Source organism: Ciona robusta, chromosome 11 (assembly GCF_009617815.1).
Source record: "Ciona robusta chromosome 11, ASM961781v2".
Taxonomy (NCBI): domain Eukaryota; kingdom Metazoa; phylum Chordata; class Ascidiacea; order Phlebobranchia; family Cionidae; genus Ciona; species Ciona robusta.
Genome location: NC_143245.1, coordinates 6075062 through 6098074, shown reverse-complemented (window position 1 = coordinate 6098074; position 23013 = coordinate 6075062). Strand labels below are relative to the sequence as shown.

The 23013-nt window shown below is 36.3% G+C and overlaps 4 protein-coding genes across 6 annotated transcripts; 3 read left to right on the top strand and 1 right to left on the bottom strand.

Moving 5' to 3' along the window:
- The first annotated feature begins 2299 nt into the window (after window positions 1-2299).
- Window positions 2300-9243, top strand: LOC149728770 (uncharacterized). Of its 3 annotated transcripts, XM_089887982.1 has the most exons (9): window positions 2301-3678; window positions 4223-4803; window positions 4875-5071; window positions 5201-6066; window positions 6354-6413; window positions 6600-6676; window positions 6739-6920; window positions 7387-8258; window positions 8359-9243. In XM_089887982.1, exons 2-9 carry the CDS (start codon window positions 4294-4296, stop codon window positions 8709-8711), a joined length of 3117 nt encoding a protein of 1038 aa, XP_089744108.1. In that variant the 5' UTR covers window positions 2301-3678; window positions 4223-4293; the 3' UTR covers window positions 8712-9243. The 3 variants fall into 3 exon arrangements, with proteins under 3 accessions (XP_089744107.1, XP_089744108.1, XP_089744106.1); XM_089887981.1 differs by having other exon boundaries at window positions 2300-4803; window positions 6603-6676; XM_089887980.1 differs by having other exon boundaries at window positions 2301-4803.
- A 2265-nt stretch (window positions 9244-11508) lies between these two features.
- Window positions 11509-15254, top strand: LOC149728769 (putative sodium-coupled neutral amino acid transporter 10). The gene is made up of 2 exons (XM_089887989.1): window positions 11509-14006; window positions 14263-15254. Exons 1-2 carry the CDS (start codon window positions 11802-11804, stop codon window positions 14518-14520), a joined length of 2463 nt encoding a protein of 820 aa, XP_089744115.1. The 5' UTR covers window positions 11509-11801; the 3' UTR covers window positions 14521-15254.
- A 251-nt stretch (window positions 15255-15505) lies between these two features.
- LOC149728768 (protein FAM177B-like) lies at window positions 15506-17766 on the top strand. The gene is made up of 5 exons (XM_089888041.1): window positions 15506-15737; window positions 16016-16117; window positions 16383-16449; window positions 16687-16855; window positions 17188-17766. Exons 1-5 carry the CDS (start codon window positions 15639-15641, stop codon window positions 17249-17251), a joined length of 501 nt encoding a protein of 166 aa, XP_089744167.1. The 5' UTR covers window positions 15506-15638; the 3' UTR covers window positions 17252-17766.
- Window positions 17767-18140: 374 nt separating this feature from the next.
- LOC149728767 (coiled-coil domain-containing protein 6-like) lies at window positions 18141-19968 on the bottom strand. The gene has a single exon (XM_089888012.1). The coding sequence runs from the start codon at window positions 19902-19904 to the stop codon at window positions 18624-18626; it is 1281 nt and encodes a 426-aa protein (XP_089744138.1). The 5' UTR covers window positions 19905-19968; the 3' UTR covers window positions 18141-18623.
- Between the last annotated feature and the right edge of the window lie 3045 nt (window positions 19969-23013).

The following is a 23013-nucleotide window of genomic DNA, read 5'->3' as shown; positions in this document are numbered from 1 at the left end:
AATACAAACATGGCAGCAAAAAATAGCAGAAAAAGTTTGTATAACAAGGCGAGTTTTTTGAACGTAGGTTGCAATCTCTTGCATCACAAACCAATGTCATGAAGGCATTTACCGGAGTATTGGCAGTTTACTTCGCATGTCGCCTCTTACCAAATTGCAAATTTTAATACATGGAGCTATACAGAGAAGACGGAAAAATTTTTCCGCTAGGAGACGATGACAAATTCGTTTCTCTATTTTATGGGGAGCAGTTAGTTTCACGGTTTATACACATAAGATATAAACCCCTAACACTAACCCCTAACCTCTAACCCCTAACACTAACCCCTAACCCCAAACTCGTCAAACAAAAAAAACTTGAAAAAAAAATATAAAAAAAGTATTCCACTGTGCGGGACTCGAACTCGGTAAAAATGAAACAAAGAGAGTTTACGACCGCACGCAAACCGCTACACCACAGACTCGACGACAGTAAACACAACGAAAGAGCGTATATAACCGACCTAATGTGGGAAATATGTTTCTACTAGTGTTTTATGTATTTATAAAGGTATTTTTATTATTTAATTAATTTGTTTTACACTTATTAACACTTTGTAGTGCTGTTTTGTTCGTTTTTCCGTATTTTTTAATTTAAATAATTACCGCCTCTAGCGGAAAAAAATTTCCGTTTTCTTTGTATAGTCCCATGTAATTTTAATGCCAGCAATGAAGGAAGTTGTGTCTATCATGATTGGTAGTAAGGAGAGCAAAAAATTGAATTAAATTTCACCATCAGCTGCAACAGTAAAACGAAGAATAAAAGATATGTCCAATAATGTTCTTGACTAAATTTTAGCTCAAGTAAATGCTTCTCCGTGGTATGCAAAACAATTAGATGAGAGATTGAATGGAAGGAAATAATTCTCGCAATTCCTCACTGAATCTCGTTTAAAGAGATCGTTCATATGTTTATCTGCGCAGTATCCGCGGATTAACTTTTCAAATTTATCGGCCCACTCAAACATATTTTTTTTGGACCATCGTTTGGTCGGTACACAAAATAACGGCAGCGGATCCTTATTTAAACAGTTTGGTAAGCAGCAAACGTTCGCCATCGAATAAAATTCCGTTACCAATCACTAAATATATCGACTCTAAATTCTTCTATGTATATATATACTGACTTCAAATGCGTTATATTGTACCTAGTTACTGATATTTTTGACTTTTTCGTGATGCATTGAAGCGTGACGGGGTACGAAACAAATTACCAAATTTCCCATTGTTACGTCAGAGTTTCCACTAATTGGTTTTAATCTCTTTGTTTTAAAACTTCTATAAATGTAACTCTGTTATCCTTACGCGGCGGGGTAGCGACAGCCGTTATAACATGGGTGTTTTGTTTCATACAGGTTAGTTAGCTAAATGTCTGATGTATGGTTTTCAACTGTTGTTAAGTTTTATATATTGGTTCGTTATAGCGTAAAGCTCAAATACGTGTTTACTTTCTTTTGATTAAATCTAGTGTAGCACAGGAATATTTGTTCTGGTTATTTGCTACACTTAGTATAGTGATGAATGTTGCTTCTTTTCGCTATTGATGACTGGTTTATTTATTAAAATTCATATTGCATAGCTCTTGTTTTTTTGACGTCACCCAATGTTGCTTTACCGTACTTTTTAAATTAATCTTCGCACGATTAAGACAACAAATCGTGATTAAGGTCGTACGCCACAGAAAAGTCATTATTCAACCTTTTATTTGATAGGTCGTCTTTATTCACAGTAATTTAAATTGAAAAAATATTGTTTTTAAAACGCAAAAGAGCGTTACCTTTCCTCAATTTTCGATTTGATCTTCGCACGCAATCATCAGGGTAACACACCATACTTGAATGATACGACACCAGTACACAAAAGATATTTTCTCTATGGGTATTCGCTTGTATTTAAATTCAAATTGAATAAGGTCTTGTTTTGCCACGCTACCCTGTGAGCGTTGCGGTTCGTTTTTTTAATTAACCTCCGCACGTTACCGAAACATACCGTGTTTAAACATGTACGTTATACAAAAGGTATTTTCAAGTTTTAGCCCTTTGGTCCTGAGGTGCCGTGGTTACCGCGTTGTGGTGCTTAACTACCAAGTGAATCAGAATTGTTACAAAATTGGTAATAATAAACATTCGCCTTTTGAAACTTCAACTAAATTGTTTGACGGTTCTTTTTTAATTATATCATATAGGCAAAATACGATAGGTATAAATACAGGTATGAAAAGTTTGGATCTCGACTTTTTTTCACTTTGACACAGGTTAACAGCAGTGTCACTTTCATATTCTTAACGTCAGCTTTATTAACATGTTATAAAACTGAAATATGTAGTTAATTTTAAAAGCTAAAAGTATTTTCTATCGACCAGCTTATAGCGATTGCACAAAAAGTTTAAACTTTAAGTGCAAAATCGCACAAGCCTCATCGGTTAGCACCGAATGCAACAACGTTATAAATATCAATTCCACACCGAAATACTATTAAAGTTGCTCTCCGGTGGTACTTTTAAATATTACAATAGTTTTGTATTTTTGCCATGTACGCTAGTCAGTGTATTTAATACGGAGTGAGTATATGTGGTCAAAGTAACGTTAATCTTCAGTCGATCGCGACGCCATTTTTGTTTCACCGAAAGCCCGTGTGGTGCAGTACCAGCTTAAAATTTATCTCGGTTATTTATAATACAAATCGATAATCACTGTGTGTTCTGCTTATACTGTGGCGTAGTGGAACAGTCAATGACACAAATTTCTAGTAAATGCGTGACTTATCAACGTATAATTTAGCAAAGAGATTAAAAACCAAATTGACTGAATACTAAAAGCAATTCTAAATTCTTACAGGTATGTCTATAGTCATAGGTATGCTAATGACCAAGTCGAAAAGTATATCGAATCAAAGCTATAAATTCAAAGTCAGTCATACAGCCATCTTTTGGCGTATCGGTGAATCTACTTCTGGTGTATGGTTTTTAACTGAGTTTTAAGTTAATGGTTAAAGCGTTTGGTTTAAAAACTCCTTGTTACATCTTTTGATAAAGTCTTGTAGCAGCATAGTGATTTTTTTCTGGCTGTTTTCTACCGTGGTAAATATAGTGATGACTGTTGTTTCTAATTTTTAGTATTAAACTGGTCGCCTTGTCAATAATAAACATTCGCTATCTAAACCTAAACGAAATGTTTTGCGGTTTCTTTTAATTATCATGTGAGCAAAACACAATAGATATAAAAACAGGTTTTGATAAATTTGGATCTCGGCTTCTCGACAGTGTAAGATGGCAGTAAAAATGCATGTATAGTAGGGTAGAGAAAGACGGAACACCTTCAGCACATAATATTCAAATATCCAGATCATGTTTTAAACAATTAACAACGGCCTATAGGAGTCGTGAGGATATTGTTTTATAATTCTTTAAATGTTCTTTGTTTACTACTAAGTTGGACTAGAAAATAGAGTGAAAAGATGTCCCATCTTCCCCCACCCTACTATATATATATATACATATATTGTTAATATAGTGTTTTAGAATCTAGAGCATCCGACTTATTTATGTCGTTTAATAATCATTACCGTCTTTCCGTCCTGTGAACTCACAAACAGTCGCCGAAAGTTTGAGAAAGAGCGGAGACTTAAAAAATCCCCAAAGTACGTTACCTTTTTAATTGATCTTCGTTATCAAAGTGACACACCCTATTTGAACATGTACGCCAGTACACAAAAGATAACTTCTATATCCCCTTTATTTCAAATTCAAATGAACGGTTTCATAAATTTAGTCCTCTGCTTTATCTTCAGGTTGGTGAAAACAAAATCGCAATAGTGTCATGTGCCTAATATATACCTTATCTTTGATAATAAGCTAGAGATGAATATAGTTAGCGCGGGAAATTAAATTTTTAATTTGTTTAGATTTTAAGACTGCAACGGATACCTTTTAAGTTATAATTTTAAAATTTAAGTTAGACTTAAGTAACATAAAATATCAATGAAAACAGCTTTTTAAATCATGAACCTAGTTTGATTGAACTTTATTACACTCCTGCTGTTTGAATATACATAACCTTGGTTGTACGTTGTACCTCATTTTCGTTGTGGCGCCTATATTATTAGACTATATAACGGGCGCTGTCACATTGCCGCGTTTAATATACGAGTTAACGTGCTTGATCTCGTTTAAATACTATGTTAGGTGCGAGTTTGCGCCTTTGGGACGGGAGTACTGTATTTTGTTGTTATTTTGATAAACTGAGGCTGGACGACATGGCATCACTTCAAGATGAACTGAACATCACTTATACTTCTTTCACTCTGAAGTACAAAGGGGGAGCCGTAGATAAAGTGCTGACATTGGCGAATAAAGTTGTTAATATAACTACGGTTGGCACACTTGGTGCTGTCGGGGTTAGCGCAATATTGGCCTGGCGGACAGAAAACCCAGGCGAGTTCTTGCAGGCTTTCACCACTGGAATACTTGGAACTATACAAAACGCATTTCTCCAATACGTTACGGGTGGTAGTCTAACGGTGGAGGTGGTTGCCAAGACCAAAGAGGCTGCTGATGTGCTAATGAAAGTGTACAAGTCGGGAGAAATGCTTATAAGTCTGAACAAGGCGATAGCAGAATATGCTTCAAAGTTTCATCAGGATGAACCGATACATTTTGATTCTGTAACGTTAGTCAACTGCAACGAGCGTGTGGTAACAAAAGAAGAATTGAAAAAAGTAGAGCAGCTCAGTGCTTCGAGTTTTAATAGTTTCAAGCAAAACAAGGTATAAGAGCTTAAACTTTTAACTGTTTTTAAAAGTAAGTTTCATATTTATAAAATTTTCATATCTTCTAGACACCGCTTTCTCTACCGTACTATATAAAACCTTCTCAAATCAAACTCCAAAGAAACTACGGTGCTGGGAATGCTATTTTGGGCACTGGTGGTTTTGGGTCTGTTCTCCTGTGTACCTATAAACCAGTGGGCTTCTGTGCAGTTAAATGTATGCCATCTTCCCATCACAAGTTGTTTGGTGAAGAGATTGAAGAGAGGTAAAATAATATCGGTTGTTTCGTTTATAAAAAAGAAATCGTTTATGCTATATGCAATTATAAAATGATGACTAAATTCAAATGGGTATAATGCTGCTATTAATGCTTAATTTTATGTATACGTTGTAGATTCCGAAGAGAGGCTGGAATAATTCTAAAAGCCGATCACCCAAATATTGTCCGGGTGTTCGGAATCACGAACTGGGTCGGATCATTCGGTATCATCATGGAGTATATGGAGAGAGGGAACCTGTCGGTGCTCATAGAATCAGCACGTGGGCACGATTTTCAAATTCCGTTCGACCTGCTGTTGCGGATCCTGCTTCAGGTTGCGAACGGGGTGGCATTCATGCACAAAATCGGAAAAAATAAGCAGATCGTTCACGGAGATCTGAAACCTTCTAACGTCGTGCTGAAAGACAACTTTACTGCAAAAGTGGCCGACTTCGGTGGGGCAAGTTTGCGTACTTACACTGGAACAAATAAGATCGCTTCGCGTCCTGCTGATAACATAGCCCACACACCAATTTACACCGCTCCCGAGCGACTGGCAAGCCTGTGCCTCCCAGCTACTAAAGCATCAGATGTTTACAGCTATGGAATGATTATCTATGAATGTCTTAGCGATCTCCCTCCTTTTATACAGTCGGAAAATGCAAGAGGAAGAATTGTTAGCAACGAGGCCAAGTTATCATGTGAAAGAATTGAAGAGAAAAAGAAAATGTCCGTAAAAGATCAACGCGACAGCCTTGTTTGCCTTGAAAAATGGATGAAAAGTTGCTGGCAGTTCAACGAGCAACATCGACCAGCAATGAAACAGGTTCGTGATGATTTGCAGAACCATTTTGACAAAGTGGCAGAAAATGTGTTGGTGAACATCGCCAAAGTTTCATCCAAGATCGAATACACTGCACCAAATCTTGCACCTTCCAACGAAAGGTTTCCCATCGATCTCCTATACCCTCCCATGTTCCGTCCATCCGACGTTCCTGAAGGTTTGAACTTTGTTCAAGGCGTTGCAAATTAAATTATATTTATATAGTATATATGGTAGGGTAGGACGGGATATCTTTTTAATTTATTTTCTCGTCCTATTTGTTAGTAAACAAAGAACATTCAAAGAATTATAAAACCATATCCTCACGACTTCCACAGACCGTTGATAATTTTTAAAAACACGATTACAAAGTTTAGATATTATGTGCTAATGGTACCCCGTCGTCCCCCATCCTACTATTCAAACTTATTTTCCTAAACTTAGAACTCCTTTCTAAATATTCAGGACAAAAAGAGGATCAGACCAGGGAGAAATCATTAGAGGCTCAAACCAATACTGATTTTGGTAGGTTTTTTTGTGTAAATGTGATATGATTGCACGATTAAAATATTTATCCTCGCGTGGAGTGACAAGGACAGGTATTGCATTTATTATGTGTTTGCTGTACTGTTTTATACTTTGTTATTTTAAGTTTTTTATGTATATATACATGCTTTGCTTGTATAATAGTATCTAAAAACTCTACTATAGCAGGTGAACTGAAGAAAACTTCTTCTGATAAAGGTGAATTTGCTGCTGCGATTCGTAAAGGTTTCAAAGAGGACCAAGTTAGAATTTAAATATTGTGGTAAAGTTAGATCGATGTTTTAAACAATTATTTTATTTGCAGAAGCTTGATCAGCCATTTTGGATCAAGAATTCAGAAATTACTCTTCAAAGAGACGCTCAAAGCGTTGCTCTCCTCGGCAGTGGTACCTTCGGCTCGGTTCTTTTGTGTCACTATGAACGCGTGGGTCGTTGCGCTGTGAAGTGTATGTCGTCTTCACGTAAAAAAAACGACAACACAGAGGGGTAAAACAAAATTTTGTACCATTAGCATTCAAATTGTTAGTATTGAAAGCCAAAACGGTTAAATATCGGTCATAGCATTGCTGGATTATAAAAGCCCGTATATTTGTAAAGCTCCCACGTGTATATGCTATATGGGTTCCTAACAGAAGATAAAGCGTATCTCGTTTAGGCATATTGATTTTGCAAAATATAGTAGAGTGGGGGAAGATGGAACGCTTAATCATTCTATTTTCTCGTCACATTTGGTAGTACACAAAGAAAATTTAAATAATTGTAAAACCGTATCCCCACGACTCCCATAGACCGTTGTTAATTGTTTAAAACACGATCAGGATATTTGGATATTCTGTCCTAAAGGTGTCCCATCTTCCCCCACCCTACTATATAGTAACAAAATCTAAATAGGCGCACAGTCGTTATTGTAAAAGTAGGTTGTTTTTTGTTTTTTTTTATGTATACGATGTAGATTGCAAAGGGAGGCTGAACTAATTCTAAAGGCCGATCACCCAAATATTGTCCGGGTGTTCGGAGTCACGAGGTGGGGCGGATCATTTGGTATCGTCATGGAATATTTGGAGAGAGGGAACCTATCGCAACTCATTCAATCAGCGCGCGAAGAAATTTTTCAAGTTCCGTTCGACTTGTTGGTGCGAATCTCGCTTCATGTTGCGAACGGAGTGGCATTCTTGCACAATATTACAGAACGCACGCAGATCGTTCACGGGGATCTAAAACCGTCTAACATCGTGCTAAAGAACGACTTTACTGCAAAGGTGGCCGACTTTGGAGGGGCAACTTTACTACGTACTTGCATCCAGAACAACGATAAGGACCAAAGAATAGAAAAACGAGAGCACACGGTATTTTACACCGCTCCCGAACGACTGAAGAATCTAGATTCGGTGGCAACCGCAGCTTCCGATGTCTACAGTTTTGGAATTATCGTTTACAGTTGCCTGAGTTATTTTAATCCGGAGGTTCGCAGTACGGGTGACTTAGAGTGGGCAATCATAAATGATAAAGTCGAGTTCCCATGTGAAGCAATTGAAGAGAAAAAACAAGTCTGCGTAGGAAATCAACTTGGCAGCCTTATTTGCCTTAAAACGTTGATGGAAATATGCTGGCAGTTCGACGAGCAACGTCGACCAGCAATGACGCATGTACGTGATAATCTACAGCAGCATTTCGGCAAAGTGCCAAGAAAACACGTAGACAAGAGCATCGCTGAAGTTTCATCTAAGCTTAAATACGATACACCAACCCCCGCACCATCAAGCCAATCGATCCCGATCAACCTTTTGTTTCCCCCTTTCTTTCGACCCTCTGACGTTAAACCAGGTTTGTATTTATATATTTCTGCAGCACTTTAATTAATTTTACTGTTCACTCTACGCCTAATCCTATCAGTATTGTAAAACCTGTATACATTACTTTCCAGAGAGTTCAAAAGCGTTCTTAGAAGAATCGTCGTTGGAAAATTCCAATTTTGAAGATAACATCATGTCGCTCATAAATTTAGCCCGAAAGGCACTCGAGAGCGACACCACGGGATGTGAATCCTTAATACACTCACTGAACGAGGAGCTAAACAAACTGAAAGTTAAGGAACTATGCCCCGATGACTGCTCCCGCTTTGTTTTTGAGATAAACGCTCTATGCGAAAAAATCAACAACCCTGAATCACCCGTCTTTCGTCAGCTAGCTATACACGGCAGTAAATTGTGCTTGGGTATCAAGAATAAAGCTGTCCAAACAGGCTTCCACGAAAGCTTCTCTGAGAAATTAAAATAAATCACGTGACAGTTACTCTTCTATAATTACGTGAACTTGTGTGACGTTTGTAGCAGTGTGTTTTTGTCGAATTGTATTCTCTATAATGCATATAATGTAATTTGTGTGTAATATATTCGTTATAAACTGGGAGAAAAGTGTATATAATGTGAATAATTGCTCCAGCCCAGTGGTCACTAATGGGTTGTCCAAATTATCAGCCCCACATAAAAAAATCTGCAAAAAATAATCACCTATAAAGTAACATACTTGGTAACTCGTAAGCTGGCACGAGGTGTATGAAACAAAACACCCGTTTTTAACGACTGTCGTTTTCCGGCCACGCGAGGATAGAGTAGAAGTTTCATTCAGTGTAATTTGTGTGATGATGTATTCGTTGTAAACTGGGAAAGAAAGTGTATATACAGTATATAATGTGTATCCTATAATATGTGTATATGATATGTGGAGGTGTAAACGGGGAAATAAAGTGTATATACGGTAAATTCAAGTGATATAAATAAACGATTCTTAAAGGCAGTGTTCATTGCCATCCCCAGGGTTTATTCCTGATACGGATTCAACAGCGCGTAATCAAGGATTGCCGCACACGTTTCCACTAGCACAAGCGGACATTATAAATTACCGACGCGAGTTTTCAGTTTTGGAATCCGTCTCTTAAAAGAAGTGTGTCGGTTGGCGATGAAGTTGCGTTTGTTTAGGAAACTGTTTAAGGTTGAGAGTGTATTTACAGAGTTACAACCCAGACAAGCATATCATAGCATGCAAATATGGTAATTCGAGTATATAGAGGAGTTAATAAAGTGTTTAGACTTCATGTTCATTAACTTAAGTGAACAGAAATCTTGTTCTTTAAACAAACAAACGGTAAGCTATAATTTACTACTAAGTCTCGTATATTAAAGTGTATGCTTCTATTATTTGTTGTGCTTATATGGAATATATAGTAGGGTGGGGGAAGTTGGGACACATTTTAACTCGATTTTCTCGTCCAATGTGGTAGTAAACAAGGAACTTGCAAAGAATCATAAAACTATATGCTCTATAGACTCCCATAGACCGTTGTTAACTGTTTAAATCACAATCAGGATATTCGGATATTATGCGCCGAAAGTGTCCCATCTTCCCCACCCTACTATATACCACAAGCTGACACGGGTATCAAGGCCCTATAGTAAATTTTGTGCGTTAAAACTGTTATAGTTGGTATTACATTTAAAAAACGTAACGTTTACGGCAATGGTGCCTGAAACAGTCGTTCACGTATTTTGAGCAAAAACAGGGAAATAAGCATTTCTTACTGCGCTTTTGAAATATATCTTTTGTAGGTAGCCTAAACGCTTTTCGATTTACGATATATAGGTAAATCTCGATGTGCGAATATAATTTATAGAATGTAGTGGACCTCTATTGGTTGGATAGTCCGATGTTTTACAATTTACAGTGTTGGAATGACAATCTACGAATGTTTGACTGATCTCGTCCCTTTTAGCGGGGCAGTGCACGACAAGGTTACATTGATCAAGGCAATCGTGGATCGAATGATCAAACCATCACCACGAGATGAGAGAATTAAACAAAAGAAGGAGCATTACGACGGAGAAAAACACGAAAGTTTGCTGTGTTTTGAAAAACACATTAAAAACTGCTGGCAATATAAAAAGCGGGATCGAGCTGATTACTATTCACAATCAGTTACAAACTCATTTTGACAAAGTAGCAAAGAAATACATCTGGAATAGTATTTCTGGTTTCCTCTAGACTTGGGTCTTGTACACAAACCCCCGCACCGTCAAGTCAAGTGATTCCGTTAAAATACCTGTGTCCACCCTACTTCAGACCGTCGCATGTTCCCAACGAGCTTTCACTTCAAGTTTTGCACTTTTGTATATTTTCATTTCGTTAATGAAATTAATTAATTTAAACATAGATAAGGTGGTGACTGAACAAAAAAAGCAAGATGCAAAGTCAAGAAAATGGTCCATAGAAAAGCTTAATAAAAGGACCTTGAACTAAGTATTCGTTTGTGTATATATAGTAGTTTGGGGGGAGGTGGGACACCTTTTGCACATAATATCCAAACATCCTGATCGTGTTTTAAACAATTAAAAACGGTGTATGGGAGTCTCGATAATACGGTTTAATAATTCTGTGAATGTTTTTTGTTTACTACCAAATGGGACAAGAAAATAAAATATAAAGGTATCCCATCTTCCCCCACCCAACTGTATACATTTAAAACATATACCGGTAGCGTTCTGCTTAGTTTTTGTTGGCCTTTTAAAATACTTTTGTGTAGCCCTTTCGTTATAGTCTTCTCGTTATTACAAATCTTAACTGCTTTAGACAGCGAGATCAAGAACCCCGGTACAGCAGCATCCGACAGATAAATATCTACTGGAAGATACCATTTTGCCTCTGATAAGACTACACTTTGCGAAACAGAAATGTGTAAAACGATGATCGTGTATATATATTTATTGTGTTGATCGTCTAAGCAACGCTTATATATATATATAAGCGTTGGTCTAAGTTTAAAAATAATAAAAATAAATCCCGTTTCCCGTAAACCTTCTCTATTTGCTGATGCTGTGTGCATACATAACCGTCGTTCTCTCTGCAAGAAACACCAGTGGAACTCTGTTTTATACTGTAAGTACCATGCTGTAAGCTGTAAGGATTCTGTGTTAAAATATTTTTTCATTTTTTAAAAATTTTTCTGCATCTAAATTAAACGATGTCTATGGTGTGACGCGTTGAACCTAGATTAGTTCTGCTTGATTGACAGACAACGTAAAGCTGGTAAGTGCGTGCATACTGCATAGTTAGTGCACGTTACGTAGATTGAGGTATGTTTTCGTGCTGGCACGTCTGCAGGACAAGATCATGAGAATTGGGTTCAAAAACATGCAGTTTTACCTTATAGATTTTGATTACTGTGTTGTTGCCGTTAGCTTGTATTCGTATGCATTTTAGTGCGAATTTGTGCGACGGTGTATCTTGAGTGTTAAAGCATGTTTTCGTAATTAATCTGTATTTTTTGCAATTGGCAGGCGTTGTGAGTTCACTATACTAAACACAAACAACAACATGGACCCTAATATGAAACACGTTACGAATCTAGTGAACAGCATCATTGGAGTCAGTGTGTTGGCAATGCCCTTCTGCATGAAAAAATGTGGACTCCTTCTTGGCCTTGGCTTAATTATGGGTGCAGCGTGGCTAACCTATGTCTCATGCAGTATGCTTGTCACAGCAGCTCAAGTAAAGCGCAGACGAACATATGAATACCTCGCGTTTTACACGATTGGGGGAGCCGGGAAATTTGCAGTCGAACTTAGTATGATTGGCCTTATGCTTGGTACATGTGTTGCATTCTATGTTGTTATTGGAGATCTTGCAACAGGAATACTATCTACATTCGTACAAGGCAACACTCTACATTTAAGAACATTTGTGATCGTATTTTGTGGCCTCTGTATTGCTTTGCCACTTGGACTAATGAAGAATTTAAGTGTCTTAAGTTCAATAGGCATGGTTTCATTGCTGTTTTACCTGTCTTTTGTATGTGTCATGTTGTTTCAAGCAGTAACCAATGGACTTCTAACATTTGCTTGGTTACATGAAGTAGAACTGTTTAAACCTTCAGGCATATTCCAGTGCTTGCCAATTTTCAGTCTTGCATATGCTTGCCAATGCCAACTCTTTGTTGTGTATGACTCTATGGAAGAGCCATCAGTTGTTCGTATGGAAACCATTGTTTCCACAGCCATAAAGATGGTTACAGCAGTCTACTGTTTAGTAGCTATCTTTGGGTATGCAGTTTTTAAGGGCGAAGTGCAAGGAAATGTTCTAAGAAATTTTCCACAAAATGTCCTGCTGGACATAATTAAATTTGGATTTGCCACCTCTGTTGTGGTTGGCTTTCCATTAATGATATTCCCATGCAGGCAAAGCATCTACACCTTGTTTTTTAGGCCACAACCTGTGGAAGGCATTGCATCAAAAACCTTTATTGAGCCATTTACATTCAAAGCTATCACCCTATCAATTGTAATGTCTACAATGTTGTTAGCAATATCTATCCCAAATGTGGAAACAATTCTTGGTTTAACCGGAGCCACAATGGGTTCTTTTATCTGTTTTATCTTTCCTGGAATTATATTTTCTAAAGCTTCGAAGGACAATAACAGTGTCTCAAAGTTTGTTTTCGGAATTGGTTGTATCTTGTTAGTGGTTTGCACATACTCGAATCTCACAAGTATTCCAGAACCTGAGCCTATTGTACCAGCCGCTGCTGCTGCTGTGCAAGAGGAACTGATAAAACAGAATGATGTTCTTAATGAAGTAAACAAAATGGAGGATACTTTGGTCAGGGAACCTGAAAAGGAGAAAATAATAGATCCCACCAAACCTCCAATTGCGGAAGTAGTGGACAAGGAGCACAGACATGAACCAGCCAACCCAGTAATGGAAGAACAAGTTGTTAATGGTGATCATGCTAATGCTGAGATCCCAATTGTAAGAAATGATGCCTTGGATGAACTGGTGGCAGCAAACCCAGTGGAGAGAAATGATAATGTTGATCAAAATGTTGTACCAGTTGCTGTACCTGATAATAATCCTGCTATTGGAGGACAAGCAGATGCAAATAATGTTGCACGTAATGTAGAACCTGTGGTACAGCAGCATGCGCCTGTAGAAACAGTGGTGAAGCATTCTGAGATGCCTGTCCTGGCTATTGAAAGGTTACCAATAAGTAATGTGGAGCAAAAAGTGGCAGAGAACAAAATTGTGGACCACGTTCAAATGGATACTGTGGAACCGAAAGCTCAAAATGCAGTTGAAGAAAGTGACAGCAACATTAAAGCGAAAATACTCCTGGAAAAAATTAAGGAGCAAAATAAGAAACAAAATGAACTGCTACAAGAACAAGGGAAACTCATAAAGGCTTTAGAAGATGATCAGAAGCTAGAAAATGTAAAAAGTGAAGACTCTGAAAATAATTCTGTTGTGAAATCTAACAGTCTGGGAGATAACTTGCCGAATGCTGAACAAAAGTCCCAACAAGAAGTTCCCAAACCCCCTGATGTAAAACAACCAGTTGTTGCAAAACAACCTGTTGCTAAGAAAACAGGAGACAGCGTTGTCCCACCTGCTGTGAAAGATGTTGTTCAGCCGAAAGAAGCTGCAGTTGAACAACCAGTTGTCAAAAGAGAAGAAGCGTTAAATAACGCAGAGAGAGTACAACGAGATGTATCGGAAATAAAGCCAGAAGAAAAGAAAAAAGAATCTGTAAGTTGGTTTATTAATGATATTTTTTGTTGTGAGTTAGTAATTGTTTGTTTAAAAGTGTACTTGGGTAGTTTTAGTTGTATGCTAGAATTTTGGTTTTGTTTGACTAAAAAATAAAAAAAAACTTACTGAAAAGTAAAAATACAACTTAACATACAGCTGCTAGGACCAAATTGTTGCCATATGATTAAATTAGTTTGATTGTATGTCAATTAAAATCATGTAATTGAAATAGATATTTTAATTATTTTGTTAGGTGGAGATGGATAAAAAAGACAAAACCAACTTTGATGTTCGAGACACTCATATGGATCAACTGGTAGTGAATAAAAACAGTGATGCGCAAAATGAAGATCAGACTATTCCACCAGTACTGCCGAATGAGGCTGTAAAACTTTCAAGGGATGATTTAGATTCTAATAAGGAAGAAACAGGAAGAGAAGGAAAACTAGAAGATGATGCAGATGGGGAGAATAAGCATAAAACCAGAGACTTAAAATACATTAAAACATAGTGATACTTCGATCCATGAAATACTACATTCTTCAAGTTATATACTCTATGCAATTCCCCAGCCAGTAATGCTGTAGAAGTGAGCACTTCCATGATACAACCAGCGTAAAAAGCCTTGCCATTTAAATCTTTGGTTCCTTTATCTACCTGTTTATATAAAATAATTTCGGTGGTTTATTGGGTATGCAGTTGTTCACTACACAGATATATATATAATGCTTTGTTCTCTATTCGTTCTCTCTGTTTACTTTGAAGCAGAATTAGTTGTTTCTACATAATTCAAGTATGTTGGTAGTGCCACTGATTAAGTGTTGTACTGTGCCTATTGACTGTTTAATATTTGGGTGAATTCTGCCGTAATTTACCACTGTAGATTTTTTCAAACACTGAGAATTTACAAAAGTTCCATATTCAAACTGTCGCTTTAGTAACATCTGTTCCAATTTAAATAACCATCTTTGTAAGTAGTAAAAATGTGGTTAACACATTTCAGGATAAAATATTCGAATCGATGTAGCTCTTTATAGCGACCCATATAATGTTAGTTTATTTTTTACCATGCAGTAATACTTACCTGTAAGCCATTTTAGGCAGATGCCTCCAATTTATCATCTGCGAGATCTGTAAAGTAATGCAGTACCTGTGTATCGTTATTGCCAGTTTGTTAAGTAGTTTAAACTGTATGTAGATGGATAAAGTGGAATGTAGAATAAATTGTTTGAAGGTGTCTTTAAATTTGTATGCTTTCTAAGGTTTGAATTGTGAGAATATATTTGCAATAGACAGAAAAACATAGGAGAATCATAAAAATGATTGGTTTGGTATAACTAATGTTAATTTAGCATAGCAATTCCCTCATTATATCCGTGCAAGATTCAATTTTAGATCATTTAGGCAATCAGTTGTGCATAAAATGTTAAAAGCACAGGATAAGATCGATAGACATATTGTCAATGATTGTCACGAAAGTGAAGTGACAGTGACAACTCCCATTGTTGTTATTGTGACGCACGTATATAAACAGATGTCAGTCAAAATTTTCTATTAGTTTGTGTGGATGCTCTTGTAGTGCATGTAGAGCATATACGGTACCATTAGTATACAGGTTATCCCATTATTATGGAGACAAAAGCAAACACTGAAGTTATGCAGGACACCACTGTTCTTTGTGGTGATAATATGGAAAGATTTAAACTTGACAAGAACGGAAAAATAAAGGTAAAAAGACTTGTTTAACAGGACTGCTGTAGTACTATTATTAGAACTGTCAAAGAGGATACCATTGCTAATATTTGGTCTTATTTTCAAATATAGTCACCAATACCATGTCACATGGCTATGTCCATTAACTGCAATACTTTTAGTTAGGATTAGGTATCTATGCTCTATGTTTAGTATAGGACAACAGGGAAAAGAAACCCACCCAATTTGGCTGTATTACTATTACTTGGCATGTCATATATTCATAGATTTATGTTCTATTTCTATGTTTTCAGCTACCAAGAAGATTAATACATTGTAGTGATGGAATATTGGAGGAATACAGCACAGATGAAGAGGAAGAGGAAGAAGAAGCAGACCTTCCTGTGGTTGATCCGGTATGTTTCCAACATTTGTGTTACGTTTATATTTTAAATATTGATATTTTTTTTAATTTAATTGCCATACAAAAAATAGATACATAAGTTGCAAGTACTATTAGTTATTTAATTTAGTGGTTGGTGATTTCAATTTATTCTAAAACAGTAATAGTGTTTGAATTCTGTGTATAGGTTTTATCACAGCAAATATTGTGCATCTCTAATGGCAACTGTTAATTATGTTTTTTTAATTCTGTTCAATGTTCTGTTCAATTCTCAACAGAGTACCTTACGATGGGGTCCATATATTTGGTACATGACTGTGAAATCTGCATTTACAGGGCTTGCAGGTATGCTGTACTAACAAGCTGTATAACATAGAGAAACACTCAGTAAAATTAGATTGCATAATGACCAGTGTGGTCAAACAAATTAATAGGATTAGTAATCCATATTATACTAAGTTGAGCTGTGAAACCATATTACATTTTTGTCAATTAGGCTGCTTATTCCAGATTCTGTAAATTTTGTATACATCTCTCCACTCGATATTTCGATTAAGCGTTTTCGTTTAAATGTGATTTCAGCTTGCGACTACTTGGGTGAAAAGTTGGCTTACTTCTTTGGCATCACAACTCCAAAGTATCAATATGAGTTAAATCAGTTAAAGGAGATGGAAGCTGAGGCAGATGAAGAGGAAATTATTGCTAAGGAGGAAAGAGAAGCTGAGGAGAAAGCAATTGAGCAAGCCATGAGGTTGGTTTTCGTTTTGATCCATTATTTGCCCATTGTGCCATTTGAAAGTAAAGGTCTTCTCTGTATATGAAAAAGAACAGTACTTATATTATTTTTTTTACATATGCTCCTGATTTTAATGGAGTAACACATTGTTTATCAAAATGGGGGAACAAAACCAACAATCCTATATTTTAAATATCTGCATAGGCAGTTTGGTGATCAACTTTTGCAGTTAAATGAACCATGTAATAACATATACTATACATATGATATGATATTGCTCATGCGCTATCTTTGATTCATATTTCTATCAATAATTCTTGGGAGTTATCTATATGCTCACCATTCAGAATCCTGGAAACACCTGCACTAAATGTACCAGATGTTACTCTCGTTGTTGATCAGAACAGTTAAGGACTACTTGGCTTTTTTGGTATTTATACTATTTACGGTACTTAACTTGTTACACAGAATTCTTCAATGCTATCAACCACTGTGGTTTATTTTAGCTTTATTTTAAGAGTTATATTGAAATGCAATTTAAAATGAGGACTGAATAACGGTTTCCTAAGTGGCATGGTAATATTTTCAACTATAAATTATCAATGTAACATCTCCACTCCTCTGGATTAGTTTGGTTTTACTTAAATTTCTCAACAAATAACTGTAGGAGATTATGACACAAGGCAGTGTTCTATGTTATTTTGCAATAATTGATGGCCTACTCATTTATTACACACTGCGTACTTTGTTATTCTGAGTTCATATTGTTTTTTGTAGTTTGAGATTTTGGTTTAAGGTTTTTAAAATGGGTCTAGATTTTAGTTTTTATAATACGTGATGTGGGCTGTTAATATAAACCAACTACAAATGTGTTGAATGAATATTGGTTTAAAAATTACAATTAAATTTCTTAGTTGTGACAAACATATGTTCGTATTTGAATGTTGTTTTGATAGTACTAGTACAGTTAGTCACCTTTGTAAACAGATTGTTTGTTTTAATGTCACGCATGCTGCTGAGTGCTGACTTATGTAATCTAAAATTGCCTGTAACTATACACAACTGTACTTCTGTAGATAAATATGAAGTCTGATAATTATTAATTAGTTTTTTCCAGTTAGAACAACTATTACATTGTTGGTATAATGTGTAATGCCATTGTAATTTTAATCCGTCTGTACCACTTTAATTAATCTATTTTCAGTATTGATTTAGTACTAGCATATTGGACCATAGAATGATCCTTTGTGCTAAACTGATCAGTTTCAACTTTGGATTCTAGTTGAATCATACCAATTCATTATTACATGACAAAAAAGCTTTATTAACTTAATGATTGAATCAATAGCATACAATCAAATTTATCGTGCAGCTACAGAAACAGATCTGATCAAATTAAGACATTTTAGCCGTGTTCTCTTGGAACGTATAACTGAAAAAATGAAATGCATACAGATTTGCCACAAGCTATAATACTGAAAAGCACATGTTTCTATTGACATTAACGTAAGCTCCATGCTATACCCATAGCAACTTAAATATTACAGTAAATGACAATAGATAAACAGAAAGCAAAAGTGTTGTTATAGTTTTGTACATAAATCGCACATAAAATTACAATGACTGTATTTGAATTTATTCTATATGCGTGTCGTCTTTATTGCCAACAAGCGGTATTGTCAACATTTGGCCACATAAGGACATAGTCATGGGTGGAACTTTGTATAATAATAAATAGGTTGGTATTTACACAGATATGGTAGAGAAAATCAGCCAGTAATGTTCACGAATCAAACATTGTCTTTGGCCGGCTCGATGGGGAAGGGGGTGGAGAAGGCTTGATGAACTGTGATGGGTTTGCAGGCCTGTAAGCTGCCGAGCTGTTGGACATGCTGGCACCAGAGCATGTTGAAGCATGGCTTGTGTTTGTTTGGGTTGTACTGGCTCCAGATTTACCAAGTGGAGAAGGCGGGGCAAAAGCCAAAGGCCCTGTAGTAGGTCCTGTACCAGCATGAGGTGAAATTGGTCTTGCTGTAACCATGGCATATGGAACCGGGCTTGAAATTGCTCTTGGTCTAACCAATGAGACGCCTGTTAGGCTCGACTGACTTGAAGATTCCAGTATGTGTCTACTCTCTTCATCCATTTCAAGGCTTGATTCAGATTCAGACAGCTGTCTGGACAAAGCTTCTCTTCGCTCAGTTTCCAGCAAGAGCTGGTGATGAAGACGAGCATTTTCCTCACGAAGACTCTTCTCTTCGCTTAAGAAAAGATTTATTTTGGAATGACGATCGTTTTGCATGCCTTTTAACTGGCGTCTTAGCCACTCAACCTCTTTTTTTAAATACCGAACATGAGCCGTCAACTGATCACTGCTGCCACCTTCAAGAGACACAGACTGTCTTGGCGATGGTGGTGCACTTACCGGTTGGTTTAACTTTTCCTGCAATAGCCTCTTTTCAGTCTCAAGTTTGTCCATTTTCTTCCACAGTCTGTTTACCAGACCTTCCTGCTCTTTCTCCAAAGTATTTTCGAGTTCAATCTTTTCCCGACGCAACTCTTCCAACTTGTAGTGTTTATCATGCGTTTCACGCTTCAGTTTTTCGATCTTCCGCATTAAAGTGTTCACTTGCTTTTCTTGTTCTTTTTCCAAGGTTTGCTCAAGTTCAACTTTTTCCTGTCGCAGTTGACTCAACTGACGCTGCAGTTCATTTGTCAGGAACTCTTCTTCTGTTTCGTATTTGTTTACCAAAGTTTCTTTCTCTTTTTTGAGCTCTTGAATTTTCTTCATCAGTGTGTTTGAGATAAATTCTTCTTCTTGTTCAGCACGAGCTTGAATGTTTACACTAGCTTGGCGCAAAGCTTTGTTTTCCTCTTGCAAGGCGTTGCACCTTAACTTGTAGGTCTCTAACTCCATCTTGAGCACTCTGTTTTCCTGCTGCAGTGAGGCAACTCGAATTGCCAGTTCATTCCTCTTTACCGCTACTGCTGCCACTTGCGATGCAGAGGACGTTGATGCAGTATACACTAAGCTTCCATCTGTATCGGATTCCGATTCAGACATTTTCACTGCTTTTACTAACAGAAGATCTAAAAATCAGGTCAGTTTTAAAAAATCAGGTCAGTTTTAATAAGAACATATCAACATTATATGCACCTAATTATAGATATTTTAAAGCACTCAACATAAATGTTTTCAAGTGTATAGCTTTTTAACTGTAAAAGCTTGGAAACAGCTGCCATTTTTAAAACCGTTTCTTAACAACAAATTCTTCGTAAAAAAGACCAGTTAACGTTGTTTTACTTATTAATACTAAAATAATCTTCTACCGTTTTACAACAATACATTTATATATTTTGTATAAACATAAAACATACATTTTAAGACTATTTTGCTACTTCAGTCCCAGCTAACACCGCTAAATTTTCTCACTTACTAAAAATACATTCAAAGCATGCGGACTTCAATCACCAAATCAAATATGGGATTTCAACAGGGGAGTAAATATTATTTGTCATTTTTGAAAAATGTGTATTTAAAAGGTAAGTTGGTAACTTAATATTATTTCTAAGAATTTTATAAAAAAAATATAAAGTGTGTTTTTTTATTTCACGAAACGATGTGGTAATGAATAACTCGTTCAACCGCCCGTTCTTAAGACAATTACAAAATATTGGACACATATCAGTGTAATCACGTACTGAAACTCTAATAAAGAGGAATTTTAGTACGACAGAGAAAGGAAATATTTAAATGGGTCAAAATGACGAAGTTAATCTGCCTCTATACTCTTAATTCGTCGTAAACTATACACCGCCAGAGAGAACTAGAGGGTCCAAGTCAAAACAGTTCGGCGCTGATTTAATTCGTGTAACTTCAAGGGATAAAAGAAGCAAATACACACTTGTTTAAATAAAAAAAAAATTAAAAAAATATCGCCTTACCGTTTCCTGCTGAGTATGATAAATAAATGTATTTGTAGAAGATAAATAGCAATTTTAAATGTTCAGGTTATGGTTTTAACCCACAACCATATGGTTTTAACTCACAAAACTTTAAAACCTTCTTTCGGAAGGTATAGTTAAAATACTGATTCTGGGAATACAACAAAACGGCAACACTAAATAAAAGTTGTCGCCTTCGTTCCTGCAATATGACATTCAGAATTTTATGTACTAAAATAGTTTTCTTCACAACGAGTGAGGCATACACTGGTAGAGAACGTTTTCAGTTCTTGTGAACATGACAATGTTACACTTCGGACTCTACAAACCGTTGTACTACGTGGCAAGTAATAGGAAGCTGTAACGAAACGATCGCTTTGAAATTTCCAAAAGTCTCCAAATTCGGGAGGCAGCGATTAGTTACACAAAGAGCAGTTTACAAGGTAATACGCTAGAGTTAGGGCTTTCATGTCACCATAGTTTTGTGTTCAATTATTATTTGTATATAGTAGGTAAGAATAAAATGGTTCTTATTTCTTTTTTTATCGTCTTCTGTGCTTGTAAACAGAGACTAATTATAGAATTATATGTTCGAATACTCGTATATAAGAGTATTGTGAGAACTGCTGAGAATATACTCTCACGACTCTAAAAGGGCGTTGCTATAAATTGTTTCTAACACTATAAGAAACCATTGGGTATTATGTGCTCACTATAATATATCTCACGCCGACTTATAGTTATGAAGCAAATTCGGAATCGCATACGTATGTAGTTGTTATAAAAAAATTGTTGTACAGAAATTCGCTATATAGTTGTTCAGACACGGAAACGCAAGCATGGTACTACACTGTTACCCTTGACAAATTGAATTTGATAATGCGCATATATCCACGTAACTTTTGTTGTGTAATTTAATTCAGAAACATGCGGAACTTGCAAGCTGGCAGAAATGCAACAATACCCTACATGTGGCGTCAAGTAATTGTGTTCGCGATTTCTATTCACCACATAACGTTATCAGTTTATAACGCGTATAGAAACCATGTGATGTACATGCTACCGTTTACGTATATTACACTCCTGCTATAGTTCTAAATCAGCGGTTGCGGAAGTATAAATGTTCTTATAGTACAGCGTGCAGTAGTATATATATACGGTTAATAACGTTATTTTTTACTAATTAATCAGTAATCAAGTAAAGTTTCGTTCTTACTTTTGCAATGCCAGTTTATAATGAATAGATACGTGTAGAAGATAATAATGTATTCGTTGCATACATAAGTATACGCCTTGTTGTAAAAATATTTTTTCATGTGATTAAAAGCACGCTATTTGCTGTTCTATATGTCGCGAGTGGATCAATTAAATTATCGCTCCGTTCACGATGAGCAAACAAGGCGGGCACCCTACTTGGCTGTACTTAATCAGTTACGCCGCAAAGCAATTTACACTGTGGTTTGGTTGCAGTTGTGCCTTGAGTAAGCCTATTGTACGCTGTCCAGATTATTGGAGCATTTGTATACACCGCAGTGAGGAATCATGTTGTTAGCATTATATAGAAATGTCCTATAAAACATTGACAACAGTTTAGGATGATTTGGGATGATTTGAGGAATTCAAGGGTTTATCTGAATGCTTGTGTATTTATTGTGTGTAGATTTGATGTTTTATCACGGTTGTCGATTTGTTATATAAAGCGTATCACGTGTCAACGTTTTAACACATTGTTCTCGTGTAAAACAGCATGAATCATGGATTACACAAAGCCTGCTTCCAGTTTTGAAAGTTAATTAATTGTTTGCTCGACAAACAATTCCGACTTTCTGTATTATTTCCACTTTGTGGTTGGGGAATTGCTCCCGGAAACGGTTGCGCAATAATCGACCCACTTTCCGCTTCCACTGCCAATCTCCAAGTAGTTTTAAGATCTCACAGATTGCTTTGAACAAACGTTTCTGGTAATGTGAGTAAATGTAAATCAGATTGTTTACTTTTTAAATCTTCACGCGTTTAAAAAATGTTAAAATTTTAGTTGTGAAAGTTCACCACTTAGTCTTTCAGTACGGTATAGGTTTCATAGATAGAGTAGTTAAGTTATTTCTGTTGTTAACTTTTGCTTTTGTAAACTTCTTTTGTTAGACCAAAAGTACTCGGTAAGACGGGACGCCTTTTTATTCTATTTCTCGCCCCCTTTGGTAGTAAATGAAGAAAATTCAAGGAATTAT